Source organism: Bufo bufo, chromosome 3, assembly GCF_905171765.1.
Source record: "Bufo bufo chromosome 3, aBufBuf1.1, whole genome shotgun sequence".
Classification (NCBI taxonomy): domain Eukaryota; kingdom Metazoa; phylum Chordata; class Amphibia; order Anura; family Bufonidae; genus Bufo; species Bufo bufo.
The window spans coordinates 657,173,996-657,200,223 of record NC_053391.1 but is presented as its reverse complement, the minus strand read 5'-3'; the positions used below and the strand labels follow the sequence as shown (position 1 = coordinate 657,200,223).

The 26,228-nt window shown below is 42.6% G+C and overlaps 1 protein-coding gene across 3 annotated transcripts in view; it reads right to left on the bottom strand.

The window, feature by feature from the left end:
* PGR (progesterone receptor) overlaps positions 1-24,749 on the bottom strand; it is a 121,546-nt gene extending 96,797 nt beyond the window's left edge. For all 3 annotated transcript variants that reach the window (XM_040426300.1, XM_040426301.1, XM_040426302.1), the window contains exons 1-2: positions 23,269-24,749; positions 16,633-16,781 (exon numbers count right to left, since the gene is read on the bottom strand). In XM_040426300.1, coding sequence (XP_040282234.1) covers positions 16,633-16,781; positions 23,269-24,305 — 1,186 coding nt within the window. In that variant the 5' untranslated portion in view covers positions 24,306-24,749. The remainder of the gene's footprint in view (positions 1-16,632; positions 16,782-23,268) is intronic.
* Positions 24,750-26,228: the final 1,479 nt, after the last annotated feature.

The window sequence follows — 26,228 nt, the reverse complement described above, 5'->3', positions numbered from 1 at the left end:
AAAGACGATGGTGGGTAGACCAGACAGTTTATCAGTGTCTCCGGAGGAGTGGGCTCTGGAAGCCTCTTGGATACGGACGTACCTTCATCACCCAATCCATACAACTAAAGAGCTGGACCATCTCCACAAAAACAAACACCTATGACTCTGGGAGCCACAGAGTGGACTACTCCTGAAGGGTGAGGACCTGTTGGCATTGTTTTACATGTTTTATTTCACAGGTTGCCCCGTTTATGTCCTCACCCAGATGGCCATGTGAGTTAGGACTACCCCCATCATCTGCATTTACATCCCAGTTGCACTGGACAGTGCCCATTTCCTTTCTTGTTTCCCCCTTTTCAGGTTATTTGGGAGCCCCTTTGCTAAATGGTTCTCATGACCTGTGCTGCTACTTTGACCCTTGTGGATTACAAATAACTTTTCATACCCATGCGGATTACAATTATCTTCTTTACCACATTTGGATTACAAAATAATGACATTACTATTCCCATGGATTACAAAAGACTGTTGTTACACTTAAAGTGACAGTGTAATGCACTTTACCTTCAAACGTAGAAGAAGAGACTCTAAAGTGACTCTTCTGCCTTAATTGCACTATTTTACTGCATTATAAAAAATGTGCCTTATCTATTTGCACTAACGTTTTACATTTTCAGCAACTTTCAATTGTGCTCATTGTGTATTTCTCTTGCAGGTACTACAATGTGATATACAGTATTATATGCACTATTGTATGGATTATTGTATTTGCCCTTTTCAGATCACCAGATAGCAAGCACTTTATTGCTTAGTTGTTATGTACTGCCTCTGAGTGCATCTGGTACCTTCCAAGCAAGTCTAACTCTTTATTGCTCCTTATGGAGTGCCTCTGAGTACAATTAAAACTAATGGTTCTAGACCAAGTGGTAATGTTCCAAGCAAATCTAACACCATTAAGGGTGACCAGCTGCTATTATGCATGTCTGGAGTTGTAGGAGAAAATGTTCCTCCTCCTGAATGATTGGAGTGTTTGTTTAAGTATGACTTATCCTCCATGTCCTAAGGCCTAGTGCACCGGCTTAGGAAAAATATTTTGCTACCTGTTTCATTTATCAAGGTGACGAAGCGTAAAGCATAATTAGACCTTGTTGTTGGAAGGGAATACAAAGCTACCCTTCTATTTGCGGGCGTTTCATTGCATAATGGTGGGACTACAGAGTAGGGTTGTTTCCGGTATCGAACTTTTGATACCCAGTTAATACTTTTGTCACCGGGATTTGCCTTTTATCGATACTAGGCTGTGCTACTGCACAGCCCAGTATCAGAGAACATAAGCGCTGCTCTCAGCGCGGCCATGTTCCCTCAGCAGCACAGGGAGAAGGAAGCAGTCTCTCCCTCCGCTGTGCTGCTGCTGCCGCCAATGAGAGCGCAGAGGGGCGGAGGAGGGGAGGGGCTGTTGCCACTACGCCACCAATGATAACTAACGTTTAATATACAAATACAGCCGGCGACAAACACATTGCCGGCTCCCTGCCTCTGACAGGGTGCTGCGATCCGCACCTGAGGGGTTAACTGCCGCAGATCACAGCGCCCTGTCAGAGGTTGGGTGACGTCAATGTGTTTTTGCCGCCGGCTGTATTTGTATATTAAACGTTAATTATCATTGGTGGCGCAGTGCGCACCCCCCCGTCCCCAGTATTAAAAACATTGGTGGCGCAGTGCGCCCTCTGCCCCCCACCGTCCCCAGTATTAAAAACATTGGTGGAGCAGTGCGCCTTCCTTCCTCCACAGTATTAAAATCGTTGGTGGCATTGGCCACAGAGTCCCCTCACCTCCTCTCATTGGTGGCAGTGGCAGTTGTGATCGGAGCCCCAGCAGTGTAATCCTGGGGCTCCAATTGGTTACCATGGCGGCCAGGACGCTACTGAAGCCCTGGCTGCCATGGTCAGCTCCTTGCTGCTGTGTGTGCACAGAGCACAGGGCAGCAGCGACAGTGTAAGATCTTATTCCGCCCTAATAGAGATCTATCAGGGTGAATAGGACAAGAAATGAGAGATCCCAGGTTCTACCCTTAAGGGGGGAAATAGTTATTAAATAAACTGTAAAAAAAAAAGTTAAAAAAATACACCAAAATAGTATAAATCACCCCCAATTTACATATAAAATATATAAACAATAAATAAATAAAATATTACATATCGCCACGTCCAAAAAGTCCAAAATATGAAAAAATCTCTCTTATGCGGTGAACACTGTAAAAGAAAAAAAAAGAAAAGAAAAACTGCGCGATTCTCCATTTTTTTTTTTTAGTCACCTTGTCCTCCCAAAAAATAGAATAGGACTGTTATATTATGGGCTGGACATTCCATAAAATGCCGAATGCACTGCGTTTTTTTTGGCGTTTTATTTTTTCGCGTGGTATCGAATGGTATCGAGTATCGCAATACTTTTTTATGGTATCGAAACCGAATCAAAATTTTGGTATTGAAACAACCCTACTACAGAGTAAAGACACCCCCGCGCTTTCTTTGGTGTTCATGGCCAGAGTACACAGAAAAAGTCACATAAGCAAAGAGATCTTTTGGTGGCCGTTACTGTTGCTATATTGGATGGTAACAAATTTCAGTCCTTATTATACAGCACCTTAACTTTTACTTGGTACCCTTTGAGCATATGTCGGTATTTATATTTTGCAAATACCCTAAGCACAAGCCGAGGGCGGCTTGCCTCTTAAAGGGTTTCTACCACCAGAAATACTGTTATGTAGCTGACTGATATAGCGATGTGCTAATGTCAGCACTACATAACAGTATGTTTCTAACCTTAGTCCCTGCAGCTGTTTTTGTAAAATAACCTCTTTTATAATATGCTAATGAGCCTCTAGGTGCTATGTGGGTGTAAAATCAGCACCTAGAAGCTCCGTCCACTCACGCTTTATCCCGCCCAGGTCCCTTGTTCTGCCCGCCCCGCTCCTCTTGATTGATACCACGGTCCACCGCATCATTGACGAAATCCCGCGCCGTTCACTTCTGTCTTCGGTGCAGGCGCAGTGAGTGAAGGCCGCTCTCCTGATGCCGGCTTCCTCACTGTGACGTAGTCGGTGCAGGCGCAGTGAGGAATCCGGCACCAGGAGCGCATCATTCACTCACTGCGCCTGCGCCGAATACAGAAGTGAACGGCGCAGGCGCGGGATTTCGTCTGAAATGCAGGGAACAGTGACATCAATCAAGAGGAGCGGGGCAGGCAGAACAGGGGACCTGGGCGGGATAAAGCGTGAGTAGACGGAACCTCTAGGTGCTGATTTTACGCCCACATAGCACCTAGAGGCTCATTAGCATATTAAAAAAGTGCTTATTTTACAAAAACGGCTGCAGGGACAAATGTTAGAAACATACTGTTATGTAGTGCTGACATTAGCGCATCGTTATATCAGTCAGCTACATAACAGTATTTCTGGTGGTAGAAGCCCTTTAAGTGCCAGGGATTGTAATACCCCAGAGTGGCATTACCACCTACTTTGTACCCCCACTATCTTGGTTGGTGCATCCTGTGTCATCTTTCATATTTATTGCCGTTTCCTGCAATGTGTATATTCATTTCCTTGCAAATGTAATGTTCAAATGTTATATGCCTGGTTCGCCAGCAGGTGGCAGCAGATCTGAGCAGAGATAGTTTCTCTGGAGAGGAACCTCCTAGTTCCTTCCAGCCCTCTCTAGAGAGGGAGGAGTTTAGTTAGTTAGTGTTAGTCAGTCTAGTCCACCCTCCTTAGAGAGAGGTTGTGTGTCGGCTAGCACAGCACTGCCTGCTCTGCTAGGCCCAGAGGCCCTGCCTTTGAAATCTACATGGTTGCTTGTCCCCTCCTGGGCTTGCATTGCCTTCATCCAAGCTGAAGCTAGAGCTTGAGGTACTCCAAAGCCAGGACAAGAAGTTCCTAGGATTAAAGTAAGAGACAGACTACAGACAGCTAAACTAAGTTCCAGCAGAAGAGGAAAGTTCCTATTTACTCCATCTAGCATAGCAGAGCTGAAATTGTTGCAGAGAAGTGTTTGCCTGCCAGATTAAGCCAATACCTGCTGATAACTGTTTGGATTACCGTTTATGCCAAGTAAAGCTGTGTTCAACGTTACTACAAGTCTGGACTCCATTTATTCTACTTACTCATCATCCAAGTTCAGCTACCCTTTTTGCACTTGCTTCGGACTACCCCATGTCTGGGATCCAAGGATATCCAGGTAGGAACACTGTGTATACAACATCTACAGAGACTGTAGGCCACTCTACACCACTATGGCAATCCTACCCTGGGTACCAACACTACCATCTACAAAGGGGACTCCATGTCCTCGTTGCTTAACTGCAACTGGCGTCATGTTTACTTGCTCTATAAGAGGGACATATTTTGTAAAAACCTCCTAAGGGGCAAGGGATACCCCAGACGCTGGCAGTGGGCCGCTGCACCCACACCATCAGGGGACCCACAACGCAAGGCCTGGCATGTATAGCCTACAGTGGCACTGCCACAGTAGATAGACTTTGTTCTGTGTCCAGAGCTGTGCACAGCGAGGAGAAGGGGGGGCAATTTTATTAACAATATTGTTCAGCACTGGAGAGAGATAAGTGGTGGTGAAGGACCTGATATCTATCTATCTATCTATCTATCTATCTATCTATCTATCTATCTATCTATCTATCTATCTATCTATCTCATATGTAGTACACCATGAAATTATTTCATAATGCAGCGTTTGTCAGGTTCAGGAAATAAGCAGGAGCTAATTAGCACATGTAATGATGAGCTATGAGCAGGTACAATACATGGAGGTTTTGTTCCTCACACAATTCCGGCTGAAAGTAGAACGAGGAACGGTTTGCTCTAGAACAATGGAGCTCAGAGCTGCACCAGGTTAGTGGTGGAGAAAGGAGTATTTTGTAGTAGCAAAATTAAAAGGCTGTAAAGGTTTTAAAAGACATTACTACTTTTTCTCTGAAACTGCATCACTCCTGTCCATGAGTCGTGTCAGGTATTGCAGCTCTGCTCTATGGCAGTGAATAGGACTGAGCTGCAATACCAGATGCAACCTGTGGACAGGTGTGGCACTGTTTTTAAATTAAAGCAGTCATGTTTTTCTAAACCAGAACAAAAAAAAAGGCGTATGCAAGTAAAAAAATAAATGTCATATTGAATGCCCCTTTGGTCTCATGCACACAGCGGGACTGGACTTTTTCATGATATATACATTTATTGTATTAGTTGCATGTAAGGTGTTAATAGGCTGTATTCACATCCACCACTAGATGGGGCTACTGTATATAGAGAGGAGGGGTTAGAGCAGCTCAGACTAGTCCAGGCCAGTCCTCAGCAGAAAAGGAGAGAGAGCAGATACTAAGTGCAGGAGCTGAAAGTGAAGCCATCCAGATCTAGGCCAGAACAAGAACTTTCTCTACTTAAGAAGCATACAAGATGTTAAAGAAGCAGGTGTAGAGCAGACGTTTTTTGGCGAATGGTTGCCTGAAAAGGCCTAATAAGTCTCTATAGCTAATTGTCTCGAAGAAAAAGTCTACTGATGCCTGGACACACAAAAAGCAGCTTGATCACCAGTGTAAGTAAAATATTAATATCCGCAGTGGACATTGTGGACTTGTACCTTTGGCATATAGCAACTTGTCCAGAAAAGCTGCAGAGTATAGTCTGACTTTAGGGTCCGCCCTGTAGTTGCATCGCAGAAAGAGAGGTGTTACACCCCATGCTTGGATGTTTATATTCAATTTGTGCCTTCAGTAAAGAATCATTTGCTGTTAGGCTACTTTCCCACTAGTGTTTTTGCTTGATCCGTCAGGGTTCAGCAAATACGCTTTCGTTACTGATAATACAACCATCTGCATCCGTTATGAACGGATCTGGTTGTATTATCTTCAAGATAGCCAAGAGGATCCCTCATGAACTCCATTGAAAGTCAAGGGGGGACGGATCCGTTTTCTGTTGTGTCAGATAGTGTCAGAGTTAAATGGATCAGTCCCCATTGACTTGCATTGTAGGTCATGACAGATCCGTCTTGCTCTGCATCCCAGGATGGAAAGAAAACTACAGTTTACTGCGGTTTGCTCTCCGGTATGGGAACACAACCAAGCGGAACTGAATGCATTTTGGAGCGTTCCGTTCTGTTCAGTTACGTTTTGTCCCCATTGACAATAAATGGGGAAAAAACGAAAGTCTTTTTTTTTGGTATTGAGACACTCTGACGGATCTCAATACCAGAAAATAGAAACACTAGAGTGAAAGTAGCCTTAACCTGGCTTTATTATTCCCTGCACTGCTGTACTGCACCAATATCCACATCAACACCAAGATGCCCTGCCTTGCACCTCAAAACCACCAACACCAAGGGCAAGGGGAGCATCAGGGTGAGTACAACTACGACCACCATTCTTGCTACTATTGCTCCTCTTTTCTGCTGTCCCCTTGTAGTCTCGCTAAAAAAACACAATATGAAACTACTGTGGTGTCCGAACATAGATTAGCCCCATTGATTAGGAATAAATCCATTGGCAGATCCATGCAAAAAGAAAATTTGCAGCAGAAATTCTTGCGAACATACCGGTATGTACTGCTCTATGGTGCTTCCCCATGGCACTGTATTAAGTGGACATGAAATCAGAGGCCCTTGAAATGACCGTGTGCATTAAGCCTGTAGACTGAATATTTATGAAGCCCATTTTCTAACACATGTGCCTTTCTTGGAAAATGTGGGGGAAACTTCAGAGATGCAGTCATTTATCAAACAGAAAAATGTCAGAAAACAATGACAAGTCCAACATGGCATTGTGTAAAGCCTGACAAGATATTCATCAACAGGGCATGGACCATTGTGTTGACTATGAACATCTACAAGTGATTTGTCTATACATGATGCTAAATTCCTAAAACTGCTGCTCATTATCACCTCCTCCTCCCTTAGTCACCATACATGTTCTTCCTGTACAAGTCCAAGGTGGATCTTCTCCATTTAGGAGGCTGAAACCTCTGATTCAGATCTAACTACAAAATGTATCCTGGTTGTAACCTTGTCGCACTCTGTTGTAGCTTGGAGTAGGGTTCCCGCCCTAATTGAGCATAAATAGACAAAACTCCAGCGTAATTTGCAAGTTTGTATTACTACTTTTATTGAAATTGCGGCTTCAATGTAACGTTTCGGCCTATTGGCCTTCTTCAGACTGCCGTAAAATATAAGATATATTGTTTCAGTGTACATTACATATCATCGGGAGAACATATACATCATATTTTCATGTACAGGAATATATATCATAGAATTTCATCTATAAATTTTGCATATAGGTCAAGAATTCATCTCAACAATCAAAGGGAAATCTCAAATACAAGAGACCCCATACCATGTTTCACAATGGTTCTCATGATGAGGGTTAATAACAAAACACGAGATGGCGTTCCTCATCGGCTGATTCATCTAACTCAGGATCAAGTATGGATCCCCAGCGTGGCTCAAGACCACCAGAATATCGCCCGACCCGGACGACACGAAGAGGCAACAGAGGAGGACCTTCCTCTGGACCCAACACGGCACCTATGACGACTAGATCTCAGGTAACGCAATCACTGGTTATCAATATATCATCCCAATCACTAAGTCCCACTCATATGTCTCCACTAGAAAAAGGTTTATCATTTTGTCCGGCATATACTTTGAACACATTTCAGCTAGAATTAGACCTACAACGGTTATTTAGGAATCTCAGGTTAAAGGTACATTTTGGCACTACACCAATCCCCAAGAAAACTTCCATAGAAACTCTGACAGCACTTATCTCCCTAAACGACCTAAAGGTGCGCACAAAAAGTACCTATATGCCACCAAAGAATCATCCACCCGTTGAAACATTTATCAAATTAGTTCAGAGAGATGTAGAACACTTCAGGAAGGATATAGAACAAGGTAATCTCAAATTCAACAATAATCTTACAAACACAGACAGACAAACATTGAGGAACATATCGGACTTGAAAGGAGTGGTTTTTAAACCAGCTGACAAAGGGGGAGCGCTGGTTGTGATGGATAAAGAAAAGTATATATCTGAAGTCATGCACCAATTAGGCGACACTGAGGTCTATCAACAACTATCAAACAATCCCACTCCATCCAGTGCCAATAAAATTCGCAACACCCTCCAGCAATATAGGGAATAAAAAACAATAGACGAAAATACCGTTAATTTTCTGACAAACCATCATCCGATTATCCCTGTTTTTTACATTCTACGCAAAATACACAAAGATCTACATAATCCACCAGGGCGTCCGATAGTCGCTTCTACTGACTCCATTTTATCACCCATATCTATCTTCCTAGAGAAAATCCTAACACCTGAAATTAAAAAAAACAAATCCTTCCTGTTGGATACCACCTCCTTCTTGGACATCATCCGTAATTTAGATCCTCTTCCCAGTAATACACTCTTTGTCACATGGGACGTCACCAGCTTATATACGTCAATACATCACACAAAGGGACTATCAGCAGTAAGAAAAATACTAACAAAGGCAGAAAAACACCCAAAAATAATATCACTATGTATGGATCTCTTAGATATCATTTTATCTAAGAATTTTTTCATTTTCCAAGATCAATTTTACCTGCAAAAACAAGGAACGGCCATGGGATCAAATGTAGCCCCACAGTATGCCAATGCCTACATGGCAGACTTTGAAGAGACACATCTGTACCAAGATGCATGTTTCAATTTACACGTTATCCTATAGAAAAGATACATAGATGACATCTTTTGTATCTGGAAGGGCACGACAGATACCCTGTTTGATTTTCATAATTACATCAATTCAATTCCCCCGGAACTTCAATTTACTATCAATTATGACCCAATATCCATCAATTTTCTAGATACAATTGTGCAGAAAAACGAGGAAGGGACGATCTCAACTGATTTGTATAGAAAACCCACAGATAGAAACAATCTTTTACATTTCACCAGTTTTCATCCCACCTGTACAAAAAAATCTCTCCCCACCTCTCAATTCCACATGATACAAAGAATAGTACAAACCAATCCCTTGGTGACAAGAAGGATAGAAGAAATGCGAGACCGCTTCCTAGAGAGAGGTTACCCACCGAAACTTCTCCAACCTATCGTTCGTGAAAGCCGACCCACACCTGCCCCCTCTAAAAGAATTCCGTTTGTCCACACATTCCATCCATGTGCCCGCAAAGTACAAAATATCATACAAGGCCATTGGCATCTCCTCAAAAAAGCATACCCCAAGATAGAAGAGTATAACAATCCCATTCTAATGTGTAATAGATGTCCGAAAAACCTAAAAGACATACTGGTAAGGGGAGACATAGGTTCCATAACACGTATTCCGAGACAGCTGTTCCTCCGAACCCAAAAGAAAGGCACCTTCCCGTGCCTTCATTGTATCCAATGCTCCCACGTACTGAAGGGGGCAAACATCCATCATCCACAATCAGGCAAATTAATTCCCATTCACGATTTTTTCAGCTGCGACTCAGATTTAGTTATTTATCTTCTAAAATGCCCGTGTGGCCTCGTATACGTGGGAGAAACCACACAAACCATTAGAAACAGAATTTGTCAGCACAAATCCAACATCAGAAAACAGAACCTCTTACTTCCAGTCCCTTGGCATTTCCATCAGGCAACGCATAACATCTCTCAATTAAAATTTCAAGTTATTGAACATGTTCCTGCATCCAGACGTGGGGGGGGATAGAGTAAAACATCTCAAATTAAGAGAAGCATATTGGATCCATAGACTGGAAAGCCTAGAACCCAAAGGTTTGAACAGAGAATACGAAATACAGAGTCTATTATAATCTTTAATCTTTGATATATCAAACCGTATTCATAATAATAACCCTTTTTCTTTTCCCTTCACAGGCTTATTGACGATCCGGGACCCCTCCTAATGCCGCATAGTATCCTTTGACACTGGCTCAGATTGCTCCCCGTCTCTTCCCCTTTTCTTTTCTTGTTTTTCTTTTTTTCTTTTTTTCTTGTTCTCCTTTTCTCTTACTCTAATTCCTTTCTTCTCTTTTTCTTGTTTCCTTCTGTTTTCCCCCCCCTTCTCGTTGTTTACTTCTCCTTTTCTCCTTGTATTACCTTTTGCCCTTATCTGTTACTATTAGCCATATCAGGTCCTTTCATCCTTCTTTTACTACACTTTGTTTCCACTATATTCATGTCTCCTTTCTCAGCCCCCCTTTTAGTAGTATAGTTTAAATAGAATATGTACCGTTTTTCATTAATTCTAGTTTGCATGAGAATCGCAGCTAGGGATCACATGACTGCGTTTCATAAGTCATGTGATCACGCTACTCTACCTTGCTTACTTCCGGTTTCGCGGGCCGAAACCGGAAGTTCCTTGCGTTCCATGTGCGTTCCATCCCTACCTCACTTCCGGTTTCACGGCCGATACCGGAAGTGAGGTCTACAAGGCAGAGACGCGGGCTGCCTTTAAATACCAGCTTATCCCTCCTCCAACTAGCGTCACTTTCACCAGCGGTACTTCCGCATAATATTCCTACAGAGCGCCAGCTTCTTCTCATCATCACCAGCGGCATTAGGTAAGCGTGTTCCGGACGCCGGTAGGTCGTGCAGACCCCAGGACAACATACCATAGTAATACGTTATCTGCACCAGAGAGTAATACTTTATCTATAATACCTTCTTTGCACCAGAGAGCAATAGTCTGCCTATACTAATTATGCTGTATCCATGTTATTTTCCTTAAGTTGTATATTTTATTCAAGGTGATGGATATGATATGGTGATAACCAGTTACATGTATTGCGGTACCAGGTCCACTTAATTTACTCTGCAAGGACTGATCTGTGATATTGATTTATTAACCCTCATCATGAGAACCATTGTGAAACATGGTATGGGGTCTCTTGTATTTGAGATTTCCCTTTGATTGTTGAGATGAATTCTTGACCTATATGCAAAATTTATAGATGAAATTCTATGATATATATATTCCTGTACATGAAAATATGATGTATATGTTCTCCCGATGATTTGTAATGTACACTGAAACAATATATCTTATATTTTACGGCAGTCTGAAGAAGGCCAATAGGCCGAAACGTTACATTGAAGCCGCAATTTCAATAAAAGTAGTAATACAAACTTGCAAATTACGCTGGAGTTTTGTCTATTTATACAAAATGTATCCTGTTATAGATATCACTGGAGAAGCGGGTCCTCAAATTGCAGTTGGTTTGATATTGGTTTAATTGAGTCTACAGAATCTCTTTACCCTAAAACCTCCCACAAGGGTGGATAGTTTCTCCCAGGTCACAATTCCCAGAGCATTCACCAATGAGTGTAGCAGTATCTGGAACATGTGTAAGAAGACAGGAGGCAATCCCAGGAGAACAGAGCAAGATTTGAGAAGAGTAATTGGAAATGTAACCAGGAGATGAGCCAGACTTCAGTAACCAGTATTTGGGACCACAAGTATCAAGCAACACAACCAGGAGGGACATGGAGAAGGTATCAATCCATAGGTCAATGCCATGGTGATTAGAACAAAACACAGACTAAGCATAAGTACTAGTGATTCTTGTGAAGCTACATGTCATCAGAGCAGGCCAGACGTAGAGAGCTTGTTGCATCACTGGATCAGGGATCAGTAAGTAACAGAAGCTTTTAGCCAAGATTCATTTACTCCCAATGTTTTAGCTGCACAACTCACAACCTTTGGGAATATGTTGTTGTGACCAAGAACATAAAAGAAACACTAAGAAGATGTGATGATGTCCAGCACTTTTCATAGTCAAATCAAGAGTGAAGAAAATCAATTACCAATTAAGTGCCTCTGCTACCGCCACACGATAATGGCACAATCTATACTACGTCCTTCAGACAGTGTTGACTTTCAGCCTTGTCTTCTAAAGCAAGAAGTCTGTAATCACTAGTGACAGAATCACTTCCACAAGCGATTCTATACATGTCCCCTCACATTCATCAGGTCCACTTATCTCCTCAACGTATCTGGCAGAGAATAAACACCTTTATCATTAGTGACTGGAGATAATCTGCTTCTGTCCTGGGGTCTGACCACTTTATGTTTTGTTGGTTTATTTGGAGGGAACATTACATAAAATTGCACTTGTTTGATTCTTGGGTATATCTGTCACTCAGCCCCAATTCCAGCCCCATGTCCTGATCAGTGGCTCCTGCCAGGACATGCTAGGCAACAAGACACTTCTATTTCACCTTCATCCACCATGTCTTTGCTGCTTCAAACCAGGACTGTCCTGTTTAAATTGTTGAAAGGTGTCAGGTTGCTATGGTAATCAGGGCCCAAAAATTATGTAAGGCATGCCACCCTATTGGAAAGGATATCATGCTGCCATGCATTGCCAGTTGAGATTCATACCCATTCCTGGTTCCTGTTCCTGCACAAATCATGATATCAAAGGAGTTGTCTAATGTCAGCAAATTGCATTTTCCATGTAGCATGTATGCCTATGCACGCTCCTACAGTCCTGGCCACCAGAGAGGTTGGCATTTTTTCCTATAGTATGCAAGAACGACCACCCCTGCTGGATTGCAGGGTGGTCGTAACCCCTGGAACCACTCCTGTGTTCCCTTTAATGTTTACCTGGTGGTCTCTGACGACATTGCATCGGCGACCAGCTGTAATTATATCTTAACCTGCCCATTCACTTCAATGGGAAGGAGTGTAACTACAACTGGGACACAGGAGCTGTTCACCATGGCAATGTTGACAGCGAGCAGGTAAGCAGTCAAGAGAACGCAATGCTGATCGATGGGGGAGCTGGGAGTTGGACCCCCGCTGATCTGACAGTGATGATCAAGCCTAAGGATAGGTCATCAATATTGGAAACCAGACAACCCCTTTAAGTGTCAGACAAAGAGACAATTATGTTTAGCCAAATTCAAAGGTTGTAAGAGTACAACCACAAGGCGCGGTCGTACAGCCGTTGAGTATCACTGCATTTTTTTTTTATTAAACTAAAAGATGGCACGATTCAGTGGGTCTGTATTGTCAATGGCCGTACGGTATTGAAGGTGCTGCACGGCCATTAACAATGCAGACCAACAATACAGTGGGGGTCTTCATTAGTTAAATTAGAGACAGTTGTGGCCTAATTGGCCATGCGGTACTCAACCACAGCACAACAGCGTCCCGAACTCCTCACGACCATGTCATGTCTAACATTCTAGGTGCACTGATATTTGTTGTAACTGTGATTACAGAGTGGTTCCACTGTCACCTGTTAAAATCTGTGTAAGGAAAGTTGTTCTGCAAAAAGTCTGGTGTCTACGACGTTCCTCGCCAGGGTATCCACCTATCCCACCCCATATCTCAAAGGGAAAGTAGTTAGGTTCACATTCTCTCCACCTATAGCTGGGCACTTATGGCCTCACAGCAGGTATATGGGCTGCCACTATGGTACTCACATAACGTGTGGAACCAGAACAGGTAAAAAAATAAATAAAGAGGACTGCACCCCAGAATGCCATAGACTTGGTGACAACAATACAAGTGAACAATGCAAACAAATATTCTGGGAAAAGCAAATCGGCAAACATCTCTTGTGTCCTGTGCCCAAATGGGTGAAATTGAGCAATTATGAATTGTATCCTTGTAGTAAATGTGATGCTTCAGAAAGTTGACTAGTAGTTCATTGGCATCTTCAGTTGCTGAGGGATGGGGCAGTGAACTTGTAATGAATACAAATATAACTTGGATATCAGGGATACAAACCAAAGGAGATAATTCTGAGGGCCCATCCCTTCTCTATACAGTACATGTGTCATGTCCATTTTTCATTGCACCAAAATCTTTGTCAATCTTTGTGATCAAGAAATAAGAAATAGACCTTAGTGGCAGGTTATTGTCTCCAAAGTCACCTCCAAATGGGATTGTCTTCTGCTGGACCTCAGGCAGGGGTGCACCACCAATGAGCCTAGGTGAGGCGATCGCCTCAGGCAGCACCAGGTAGGAGCAAGAGGGGGGCAACACAAGGGCCATGGGCAATGAGTGCTTTCATTGTGGCAAAGTGGTTAGGTTAAAAAATTGGTGCCGTTTTAGTTTTTGCCTCAGCCAGCAGAAAGTCTAGGTGCACCCCTGACCTCAGGGGCCTGTTCCCAGAAAGGATCTTCTAGTACATTTTAAAGCCTATCTGACCCTGCTTGTGTGTCAAGCAGAGAAGCTGTAATTTTCCGTCTTGCACACAGACGTGGTGGGTAGCAAAACCATGGGCAAAACGACCACAATCACATTGAACTTTTCTCTAATTAACTTTTTTTCAGCCATCTCTGATTCCAGAAGAATGTGCTTACCAAAACGCTCATCCTTGAAAATCACAGAGATTTCCTTATCAGAAAAGCTCAAGGTGCAGATTACAACAAACATATTTAGCGATCTGTGTCATAACTACAGTATATTACACTTAAAAATAAAGTGTAGGATTTGACAAATCTCAAACTTATGGCTGCTGAGGACCAATGCTTGATTATGGACCCTTAGGTCCACAATCAAGGTGGCAATGACATTGTGTTCCCCACAAAAGATCTGTATGACAAATAGAATAGATAAGTTATAAAAGTCAGGTCAGTGGGGTTTGACCTCTGGGACAACCCATTCCTAAGAATGAGGGTGTCCAGTGCTCTGTCCCAAAAGAGAAAGGGTATTGGGTCATTTGTCTATGTCCACCACTGCCCTGCTCTCCTCTGCGGGCATGATATCCACACTACTCACCATGTTGCTGCCTCCATGCTTCTGCCTAGTGCTCCAGCCACCATTCCTTAGGACCAATGGCTGGAAGACCCGCAGTATTTAAGGCACCCTTCTCCAGGCAGAGGGTGTCTGTATTTATCCTTTGTTTGTTTCTGTCTATGCTCCAGCTTGTACCTGCCCTGCATGTGTGTTTCAGCACTTCCTGTTTCATTTCTGTCTGTGTTTTAGTTAACCCTGTCCATCTGCCTCATTTGTGCTCCTGCCAAGTATCCAGTCTGTCTCCCTCGTCTGTATCTTCACTATCACCATGACTGCTGATTTATCCTGTATCTCCCACCATCTACTCTTCAAGGGTGCTGGTGCATTTTCTGTATCCTGACCCCTGTTGGTTGGCTGCCAACTACACCAGGACTATCTCATGAGGTAGTGGTCTGGGTGCTTCCCTGCAGCGAAGACCACATCCTTGTACAGGGGTTAAAGGGTAATTACAAGGGGAGTGCTGGAATAACATCATAAGTGTTTAGCCCCAAGCCAAACCAGTTAGGTGGCACAGTGGGTCCACACTCACTAATCCATAATAAGGGGCAGCATTCAAGAGGACCTGTCTTGGCCTATATTACACAGACAACTCCCTTATATGTGTAATACTTAATTTTCCTAGTGGTGGCATGAAAATGAACACTTACTGCTAGGCTTCCACACTAATTACCACTCGAGGTCCCAGAAAACTTATTGTCAATGGACCTTTGACAATTTATCAAGGGTGAATAAGATTTATGAAAGGTGAATAACCACTTTAATGGGTAGAAGAAAAGAGAGGGGACTAAATACTAAATCCGATGCACGTACAAGCATAATTAAAAGGAATGTCCATTACTGAAAATCCCTTTTTTCTAGAAATGTCCCCTAGAAATTAGGCGTTAAAATGGTGTCCCATGTATAATTTTTTTTAGAAATGCCCAGACCTCCAGAGAGCTACTGTAATCTCTGGGGAACTTGCCCAAAGAGTGTCCTTTTTCCACTGCAGTGCCATCACTGAGAAAATTAAGTATTGCAAGGTGCCCTCTGAAATCAGCATGCTTGGTTGTACCATGATAAATACTCTTTTAGCTAATCTACGATTCAACTAATAAATGACAGTCCCAAATAGGAGAGTCCTCATAGAATTACTCTCAACCAGACAATTCCTTAAAGGGAAACTGTCAGGCTTGGCTGTATTCCTTTGTCAAATCCCAAGGCTTGTTGGTAAGTTGGATTTGGACTCATAAGGATCTACTTCCAAGAGGTGGTGCTGATGAGATGGCTCTCTTCCTTGGGAGATACCTGTTTGTTTGCATAGTCATCAGCTCATGAATACACTAAACACCCGCAGTTCACAAGACCACAGAACTGGACTTCTATCTTTAGCAGTCACCATTTCAAAGTACTAACATTGTCTCTTGGTAGTCAGATATCCCCAGAACTTACAGAACGGCTGAACTGCCCAACAACCAGAAATAAGCTCAGATGACAGAAACTGAATGATGATGGCCATGGATGGAGGAGATGGGAATCTGGCAATGGAGTAGATGGGAGTTGTTAATGGCATACAAGTTCTGGTACTAGGTACTGAATCTGGATCGAAATGCACAGAACATACTTTGTGACAAGCAACCATAGAAGAACCTAGACATATAAAGGCTTAGCTATTAAGAACTTTACCCAAAATTAACAAGGCCAAACTAGGCGTTAACCTAACCCACATTCAGATGCAAAGCAGTTGAGTAGCAGCTGCTAGTAAATAGATGAACATGAAGCAACCAAGAACTCTCTTCTGCTTGAAACATGGATTTTACTATGCCCGGTGGACTCTTACATAAGAACCGCCGTCAAATTCTTACCTTCTATGGCTCTCTTGAAGAACACCTTACAGCTTCCACAGGTGAGAACCCCATAATGGCATCCTGATGCCTCATCTGCACAAATCAAACAGATCTTCAGTGGTGAGGAGTCAAAGCCATACTGTGGTGTTTCATCTGGATCTTCGGACCTTTGGATACAAAAATACACATAAAAATGTGACTAAGGAATAAAATATGGAACACAAATACTATGCACTGAAAAACAGACCTTAAAAGCCCAGTATGTATCAACGTATAATTCATCTTCTCAAACCCTTGCTCCTATACTTGGTTTCAACTTTTTGAAAAGTTGTTCAAATATTTATTTATTATAGTGTTTTCTGAGTTCGTGATAAGGTGGCCTATCCTAGGTAGGTCACTGATATACTATTGGTGGGGGTCAAACACCCTGGACCCTCATCAATCTGCTGTTTCGGGCAGCTTACAGCAGTGGAACTGGCACTTTGACAGGAGCCAGAAGCACAGAACCATTCAAAGTGTAGTGGCAATACTGGGTTACCATTCAATTGTGGGAGCTGAGCTACAGGAACCTGGCATGGCCACTACACTAATGGCTCCAGTCAATCTGCTAATTCCTGTGCTGATTGGTGGATGTCCTGGGTGTCTCCGATCAGCTACTGATGAATTATCCTGAGCCCAACTCCCAGCACCCCCATCAATCAGCTCTGTGTTAAAGAAGTGCTTTCCCCTCCTCTCCTGACATGTCTGTTTAGTATCTCATTGCATTCCCCATGTAATAACAATTCTGAAGCATATATTCGTGTGATTATATTCTGTGTTGTCCCTCTGTTATTCCTACTAGAAGTCTATGAATAAAACTACAACTGAGTGTCACCAGTCTGGAGGGTGTGCCCTTGCCCCCTCTTACACTGCCCAATCAATGCTGTCACTGTCAGGCTGGCAGCACTGATCTGTTATCCCCAGATGTGCATTTAATCTTGCAATTCTAGTAGGAATAACAGAGGAGGGCACAACATAAAGTCATATAAAGGGATGCTACAGAATTGTCATGCCACGTGGAATAAAATTATTTAATAAAACATACGCATAAGGGGAGGTGACAGGTCCCCTTTAAATTGTAAACCAGGGTGTTTCATTGCGTGCCATTACCCTGGGTCCCTGTGTTCTGCACAGCGATTGTTATCAGAGGCGAAAAAGGCAAGAACAATACTTGGAACTGCATTATATCAAGTGGCAGAGTGACCTGGTAAACATACAAGGACCTCAGCAACAGACAAACTACACTGGCATAGTACTATATACAATATACCGTAAACAAGACACCAGCCATATGCTACACGTGCGGAGGTAGTGGGGCTAAGCTGGTAATGCGCCAAGTAGTCACAGCAGTGCAAAGGAACATTGGCTCTGCTACATCTGTAAGACAATAGGGAACCGACTATGAATTGGCTTGGGGTTATCTATCTATCTATCTATCTATCTATCTATCTATCTATCTATCTATTATCTATCTATCTATCTATCTATCTATCTATCTAATATCTATCTATCTATCTCATATCTATCTATCTATTATCTATCTGTCTATCTATTATCTATCTATCTATCTCATATCTATTTGTCTATCTATATATTTATTATCTATCTATCTATCTATCTATCTATCTATCTATCTATCTATCTATTATCTATCTATCTGTCTATCTATTATCTATCTATCTATCTATCTCATATCTATCTGTCTATCTATATATTTATTATCTATCTATTATCTATCTATCTATCTATTATCTATTTATTATCTATCTATCTATTATCTATCTATCTATCTATCTATCTATCTATCTATTATCTATCTCATATCTATCTGTCTATCTATATATTTATTATCTATCTATTATCTATCTATCTATCTATTATCTATCTATTATCTATCTATCTATTATCTATCTATCTATCTATCTATCTCATATCTATCTATCTTTTCTCAGTCTACATGACGGACAATTCTTCCTTCTGATTTTATCCACAATACAGCCGTTCCGTCCAGCGCATACGTAATTGTGCTGCCCTGGAGGGATGGAGAGAAAGGCAGAATATTTTGTATATTAGGACGGTTAATTCGCTCACATTAAAGGGCTCGTTCATACGAACGTGTGAAGCCCGTGCTGTGGACCGCAAATCGCAGTCCGCAATGCACGGGCACTGTCCGTGGAGCAGGCGCATGGGGATCGCGGAGCCATTCAAGTGAGCAAGTTCTATCTTTTTGCGGTGCTGAAGCACGGAACGCCAGAAAGCACTCCGTAGTGTTCCGTTCCGTCCTTCCGTTCCGCATCTCCAGATTTGCGGAGCCATTAAAATGAATGGGTCCGCATCCGTGATATGGAATGGCCACGGAACGGTGCCCGTGTATTGCAAATGCGGTCCGCAATACTGCAACGGGCATCACACGTTCGTGTGAACGAGCCCTAACTACTATTAACTGAACTACATTGTATGGGGGATAATAGCGGACACCAATCTAAAGGGGCCCGGACAGATTACTGAGGAGCGGCGCACAGTCTGATGTGTACGGGGAGCGCCTGCTCTCCCCGACAGATGATGAGAGCACTGAATGTCAACACCTGATTATTTTCTTCTTCCAGGAGATAAACTGCCCTCAGAGACATCTGGCAGCGGCTTTCTCCTCTCTCTCGCTACTGAAAACACATACACTCTCAGCCAAGCCGAGGATGCATGTGTATGTGTGAGTCAGGAGAGATAGCAGCTATAGAAGGTGTATGGGCAAAAGAAGGAATCTATCTATTTATTATCTGTCTATCTATCTCATATCTCAGGGGTGGCCAACCTGCGGCTCTCCAGCTGTTGCAAAACTACAACTCCCATCATTCCCAGTCTGCCTACAGCTATCAGCCTACAGCAGGGCATGGTGGGAGTTGTAGTTTTACAACAGCTGGAGAGCCGCAGGTTTCTATCTACTTAAAAAAACAAAAACGGAAATGTACAGTATAAAGTTGGTGCCAGATCATCACAATAAATAAGGACATTTGCCGCACTCCTCAATGGTTAAAAGTATCAAAAAAACATCTATCTTCTATCTATCATGTATTAATAGCTATATAACTATCTATATAGTATTTGTTGGTAAGCTTTCTTTATACACAGTATCCGGCACTTCCCATCAGTAGATTCTGGTCACATATCCGTCTTTTGTTCCATCGCCGAGCAATAATCACATGAGGTAATATCATACAGAGCTGTGAAATGACTAGATATTCCAACAAAAGGAGTAATCTGCTGAGCCTCCACCTCCCCTTATGTTATAATCACTGTACTACATTATAGTCACATCCAATATTATCAATCACACCCTCAGTCTACTGGGGCGCGTACCCCTGTGCTGGGTGCAGAAGGGGCACAAACAATGCCTATGCGTGTACCAGACTATTTGTTCCCCATAGATCTTCTCTCTCTAGCACTATTTGCTATGGACAACCACCATTTTTTTTTTTATAGAATTCAGGAGGTCCAGGACCTGGACTGAAATGAACAAATGCTTATTTTTACTAATCTCTCATCGCAGTGTGCCTTTTCCTTCAATTATGAATGTGGAAACCACAGTCCCAGGACCAGAAGACATCACAGACAGAAACCATAGATATCATCAGACAAATAGAAACATGAAGGGTCCACAAAAGTCACCACCAAATGTTCTTGCGTCTAGAATAAAAAATGAAGCAGCTTTGCAAATAGTCTTGATGAGAAATATTCTACCGTTTGCCGTTTTTGTATACAGCTCCTGTAACTATGTCTGCCCTGTGTGTCCCTGCAGCCGTGCATCACTGTAATCCATCATCATCAGCTTATTGATAACCTACAGACAGTAGACGACAGAAGAGACCAACACATGACTGCGGCAGCAGACTACACACAGGGTTTGTTTGTAGTCTGTCACCATGGAGACATATAGCTTTTCCTAGAAGTTGTGTAAACAAAATGGTAAAATATTATTAATCAAGACTGTATGCAAAACGTCTCTTCATTTTTTAAAATTTTTTGATGCCCTGGAACAATAGAGAAGACCCCCAGCACCCCTCAATGATGAATATAGGAGCCAAAAGGGGCCCCTGTGTTTAAGTAGCCATTGCAGCCCCTTTGCTCTGCCCATTCGTAAGGGTTCTAGTGATTGCATCTAGGAGGGGCCAGCAAAGTTTACCCCACAGTGGAAAGTGCCTTAAAGGGAACCTGTCACCAGGATTTTGGGTACAGAGCTGAGGACATGGGCTGCTAGATGGCCGCTAGCACATCCGCAATACCCAGTCCCCATAGCTCTGTGTGCTTTTATTGTGTAAAAAAACCGATTTGATACATATGCAAATTAACCTGAGATAAGTCCTGTCCCTGACTCATCTCACATACAGGACTCATCTCAGGTTAATTTGCATATGTATCAAATCAGTTTTTTTACACAATAAAAGCACACAGAGCTATGAGGACTGGGTATTGCGGATGTGCTAGCGGCTATCTAGCAACCCATGTCCTCAGCTCTATACACAAAATCCTGGTGACAGGTTCCCTTTAAACCAATTGGCACATCATGCTGTACATGATCCTGGCCGTTTAACCCTTTAGATGCCTCGGTCAATAGCAACCCCAAAAAAAAAAGTTTCAAATAAGTAAAAAAAAAAAGTTTTTAACAATTTTAGCCCACTCCATTTTACAAAACAACCCTCAAATGAACAAAAATAAAGTACTGTATAAACATCATTGGCATCGGCACATCTGAAAATATTAGAACTCTAAAAATATAGAAGTATTTGTCCTACACAGTGATCATCGTAACAGAAAAGAAAAATTTAAATGGGCAAATAAATTATCTCGGTCTCAATAATTTTTTTTTATAAAAAGCGATCAAAAAGTTATACATAATCCATAATGATATCAATAAAAACTACAGATCTCCCTGCAAAAAAAAAAAATAGCCCTCACACAGCTCCATAGACAGGAATATCAAAAAAAAGTTATGGGTGTCAAATGATGGAGCGATACAAAGAATTTTTTTTGTTTTTTATTTTATTTTTTAAATCTTATTAAAATAATCAAAACATAATAACTATATCAGTTTGCTGTCGCTGTAATCGCACGAGCCTGCAGAAAGAAGCTAACATCTCATTAGATACAAAGCCCGTAAAAAACAATGGTGGAGTTGCATTTTTTCCCCAAATTCACAGAATTTACAGCTTCCTGTTACATTGTATGGAATATTAAACTGGAAAGTAAAATTTGGCCTGCAAAGAACAAGCTATGTGAATGGAAAAAATATTAAAAGGTATGGCTCTTGGAAGACAGGGAAGAGAAAATAAAAAAAATGAAATATATCAAGGGGAGAAAAACAGAACTGGATCGCGCATCCTAATTAAACTCGCTTCTCAGCGCCATATTGAAGTGTACAGCCCCCCATGCTACATGCTGTACAAGAGGCATTAGTCTACATTTTGATCAAAAGGCATAAGCCCACTCACCACGTCAAGGTTTCCTCTTAGAGTGGGACCTACTCTGACAAATAGGCGCAGCGCAGTGTGGTCTGCATATAAGTGGCAATTGACCTGCACTTTCTGATAGCAGTGGACATGTGTTAGACAACTGTTCACATGGTGCAGTACAATGTGGTGGCCTTTGTTTTTGTGGCGCTGTGCTGGTGGGTCGGTGGGACCCGGTGCCATGGGTGGCATTGTGAGATAGCAGGGCTGCTGTTTGACTCTTGGGTCCTGCCACCTACCAGGGCAGTGCCGCTTTGTCACCGCATTGTGCTGCGCCTATTTGTCAGAGTTGGTCCCACTCTAAGAGGCAACCTTGACGTGGTGAGTGGGCCCTATGCCTTTTGATCAAAATGTACACTAATGCCTCTTGTACAGCAGGCAGTATGGGGGGCTGTACACTTTAATATTTTGCTGAGAAGCGAGTTTAATTAGATCTAAGCACAGCATTGTGGATGTGCGATCCATTTCTGTTTTTCTCCCCTTGATATATATAAAAAAAAAGGAGTTGTCTCACCTCAACAAATGGCATTTATCATGTAGAGAAAGTCAATACAAGGCACTTACTAATGTATTGTGATTGTCCATATTGCCTCCGTTGCTGGCTGGATTCATCCTACCATCACATTATACACGGCTTGTATCCATTGGTTATGGCCACCACTGCGGTGCAGATGCGTGGTGGTCAGGACGGGAGCTGCTGCGCAGGCATGCCACCAGAAAGGAGTTTTTTTTTCTACAGTGTGCAAGCACGACCACCCCTGCTGGATTGCAAGACGGTCGCAACCATGGAAACAAGCAGTATATTATGTGATGGAAAAATGAATCCAGCCAGCAAAGGAGGCAATATGGACAATCACAATACATTAGTAAGTGCCTTGTATTAACGTTGTCTACATGATAATTTGCTGAAGTGACACAACCCCTTTAAGGGGTTAACGTTTGCTGCAACATTGTGTTAATGAGTTATGTGTCAAGTTAGCATTTACTACTTCTGTATGAATACATTAAATATGACATCTGTACCATATTGTAATTTAGGTTGGTATTGGGGAGCATAGTGAGGCGTGTTCTACGTGATCTTCTATGAATTGGTGTTGGAATTGCCATTAGTTACCTGATGTACTGTACATATGATAGTGGAATCTGGGGTAGGTAGGTCCTGCTCACTCCTCCTGCCTGGTAAGAATGCTGTTGTTGCCCATTAAGACTCAAAGTCTGGTAGATGGTTTGAGATGAACTAGAAGATGAAGGTGCAACATGGATCTGGTTTTCGGATGGTTTACCCATGTTGTGTGTACAAGGTTGGTAGATGGTTGCAGACTCAGTTTTGCAGAGAATAAAATCCATAGACTCCTCGGGTTCAGGGGTCGCAGGACCTGAGGTGGGTAACTTAAAATCCTGTCTTTCTTTTTTGGAATGATATAGTAAGACCCCAGATCCTTCCTGCTTGACCTGTCCATCTTCAGGGTGTACAATGGAGATTTGTGATGTGTATGAAGATGGCTTCTGGGATGGGTTGAGGGGAGATGATCTTTGGTCATGGCCACCTCCTTTTACCAACTCTCTTTCTTGAGCAGATAGGTATAACACATTCATATCCAAGTTTGGCAAAGTAATGAGGTTTCTTTCAGGTGCCAGGTGTAGATGTCTACTTTGTGCAATTCCTGAGACACCACTTTTCACAGTTGACTGGTTCTCAGTAAAGTCCTCCATGATGGCTCTGTCTAGAGTTCCCTTCTTTCCAGATCCTGAGGCTTCAGTCCAGACTCCTATGTCCACCATGCCACCTTTAGAGTCACAAGGAGTCTTAATATCTGCTATCCCATGTATCTCAGGAATACCACACTCAGACCATAGGCGTTGGTCTGATGTTGGAGAGTCCAAAATGCAGTCCAGGACATTATCCAGCTCACTGTTATCAGACGATCCTGGCCCTTCTCTCTTGGCACAGGAGACCTCTGACTTCCCATATAGAAGACTATCCAATGAGAGCTCTCCGGGGTCTGTGACTTCATGCAAAAAGTCCACCTGGCATCTGGACCCTATAGCCAGGTATCTGGTGGTTTCAATCCCTGGATCCTGTGCTGTTTCTGGACACTGCTTATTTGTATCCTCCATATCAACAAGTAATCTTCCTGGCGTGGCTATCATGAAGTCTGAGAACTCAGGTGGTTCCTACTGGCAGAGAACCAGGAGCTAACCCTTCAGTGCCCTTCTCTCTGTGATCTCTGCTTGCTCTTCTTGATGCTGAAGCTCTCCAGATAAAGTTTAATCAGGCTGGGCTGCCTGTTGCTTGCGCAGTACTTTTTCTCCTCCTGTGTCTGCTGAGTAAATCTGCCTTGCTCTGCTTGTTTTGTAGATGGGCTCTGAAAAGACTGGGAATGCTCTGCACCCCTTGTGCTGTAGACTCTCTCTGCTCTCTGAATGCAGGGGATTGGCATGGAAAGCTGGCACTGATCTCTTCTTACTGTGCTGAGACTGTCACTTAGTGTAGCTTGCACCCCTCCAAAACTGGCTTGCCTTCTGTGTGCAGTGGATCTCTTGCTGCTGTGTAGGAGACTGTCTCTGAGCTTGCAGCCCTCAACGTCTTCTTTGCCTTGTGTGCAGTGGCACTGGTGTGCAGGAGACTGGCACTGAGCAGTAAGTGCCACCTGGATTAGAGTAGAGGTCACTGCCTGGACATCTTCCTCTACTGTGAGTCTCTTCCAAAGTCTCTGCGCTCTCTGCTACTTTATAACTGTTTGTCTCACTTGTCTGGTAATTGTTATATTTATTTATTTATTGTTTGTTTGTTAAAATTGTTGGTATTTGTTGTCAGGGCTCATTATAAGCAACAGTAGTTCCCTTCATAACTTCATTTACTTCCCTCATGATATTACCCTTCTCTCTCCTGGCAGCAAGTAGCATCAGGGGCTTCCTCTCTTATGCCCCTTTGAGACCATGATACTGGGTAGGTTCTAATTTCCTCCCAGCAATCCCAGGGGTTCTAGAATCTTCATTAAAGGGACCCTGCACCTATTTTACCTGAATGCAATCTATTCCCCATTATCGCCTATTTCTTGTAGAAGAGATGGTGTCTGTAGTGGCTTTACAGTGGGAGTTTTTATGTCCAGAAATGTCTGTTACCGTGATTGCTGCTTCATCGCTTTACCTCACTTTAGTCAAATGAGGTTTGTTCTTTTTTGTTCATTCTTTGTTGATTTTTTTTTTTAGCATGTCCCATCTACTGGAAGATTACTGCTCCATAATATAACCAGTTTTTAAATTTAAAGGCTATGTACACCTTTAGAGGCATTTTGTTTTATGATTGCATGTTACTCATTTTTGGCTTAAAATAATTTTTTAAATTGGCCTTTATTAAACACTTCCCAACCGCCCATTGACTATAAACGTCCTTGAAATGTATTAGTGCAGGATCCAGCATAAAAAATACCGCAATGCCGGATCCATCCTTCCAGTCTGCGCATGCGCAGACCGGTAAAAATGTGAAAAAAAAATAGAAACGGAGCGACTGATCCGTTCTTGTAATGCATTTGTGAGACGGATCCGCATCCAGATCCGTCTGCAAATGCTGTCCGTTTGCATGCAGATTGCCTCATCCGGCAGGCAGTTCCGGCGACGGAACTGCTAGCCGGATCACTCTGCCGCAAGTGTGAAAGTAGCCTAACACATGTTGAATAGAGTATCACAAAATGGCGGTATGCATAAGATGGTGGTTCAACTGTTCAAACTTGTCATTCAACATAAAATGGTGGATATATTTCTCTCCTGAGTATCTGTACTCTCACTTTAAGTTATTTAAGCACTTTATGATCTCTCTGAGAGGTATATCTGAGGTTAACCAAAAGTTTACTTGCTCTACTTGGTTTTCAATTTGCTCTATACAATTGCTTATGATCTGGTATAAGCAGTTTGCATTTGTATACTCTCAGTCCTTTGACCCTTTGACTGTTCACTAATGTGTCTCTCCCCGTCATTGTGGTGAGTTTGAGCGTCACTGGTTCTGTAGCCACTTGTAATTTCTTGCAGATTTCTTGATCAATGAAGGTGACGTCACTCTGGGCATCCAGTAGC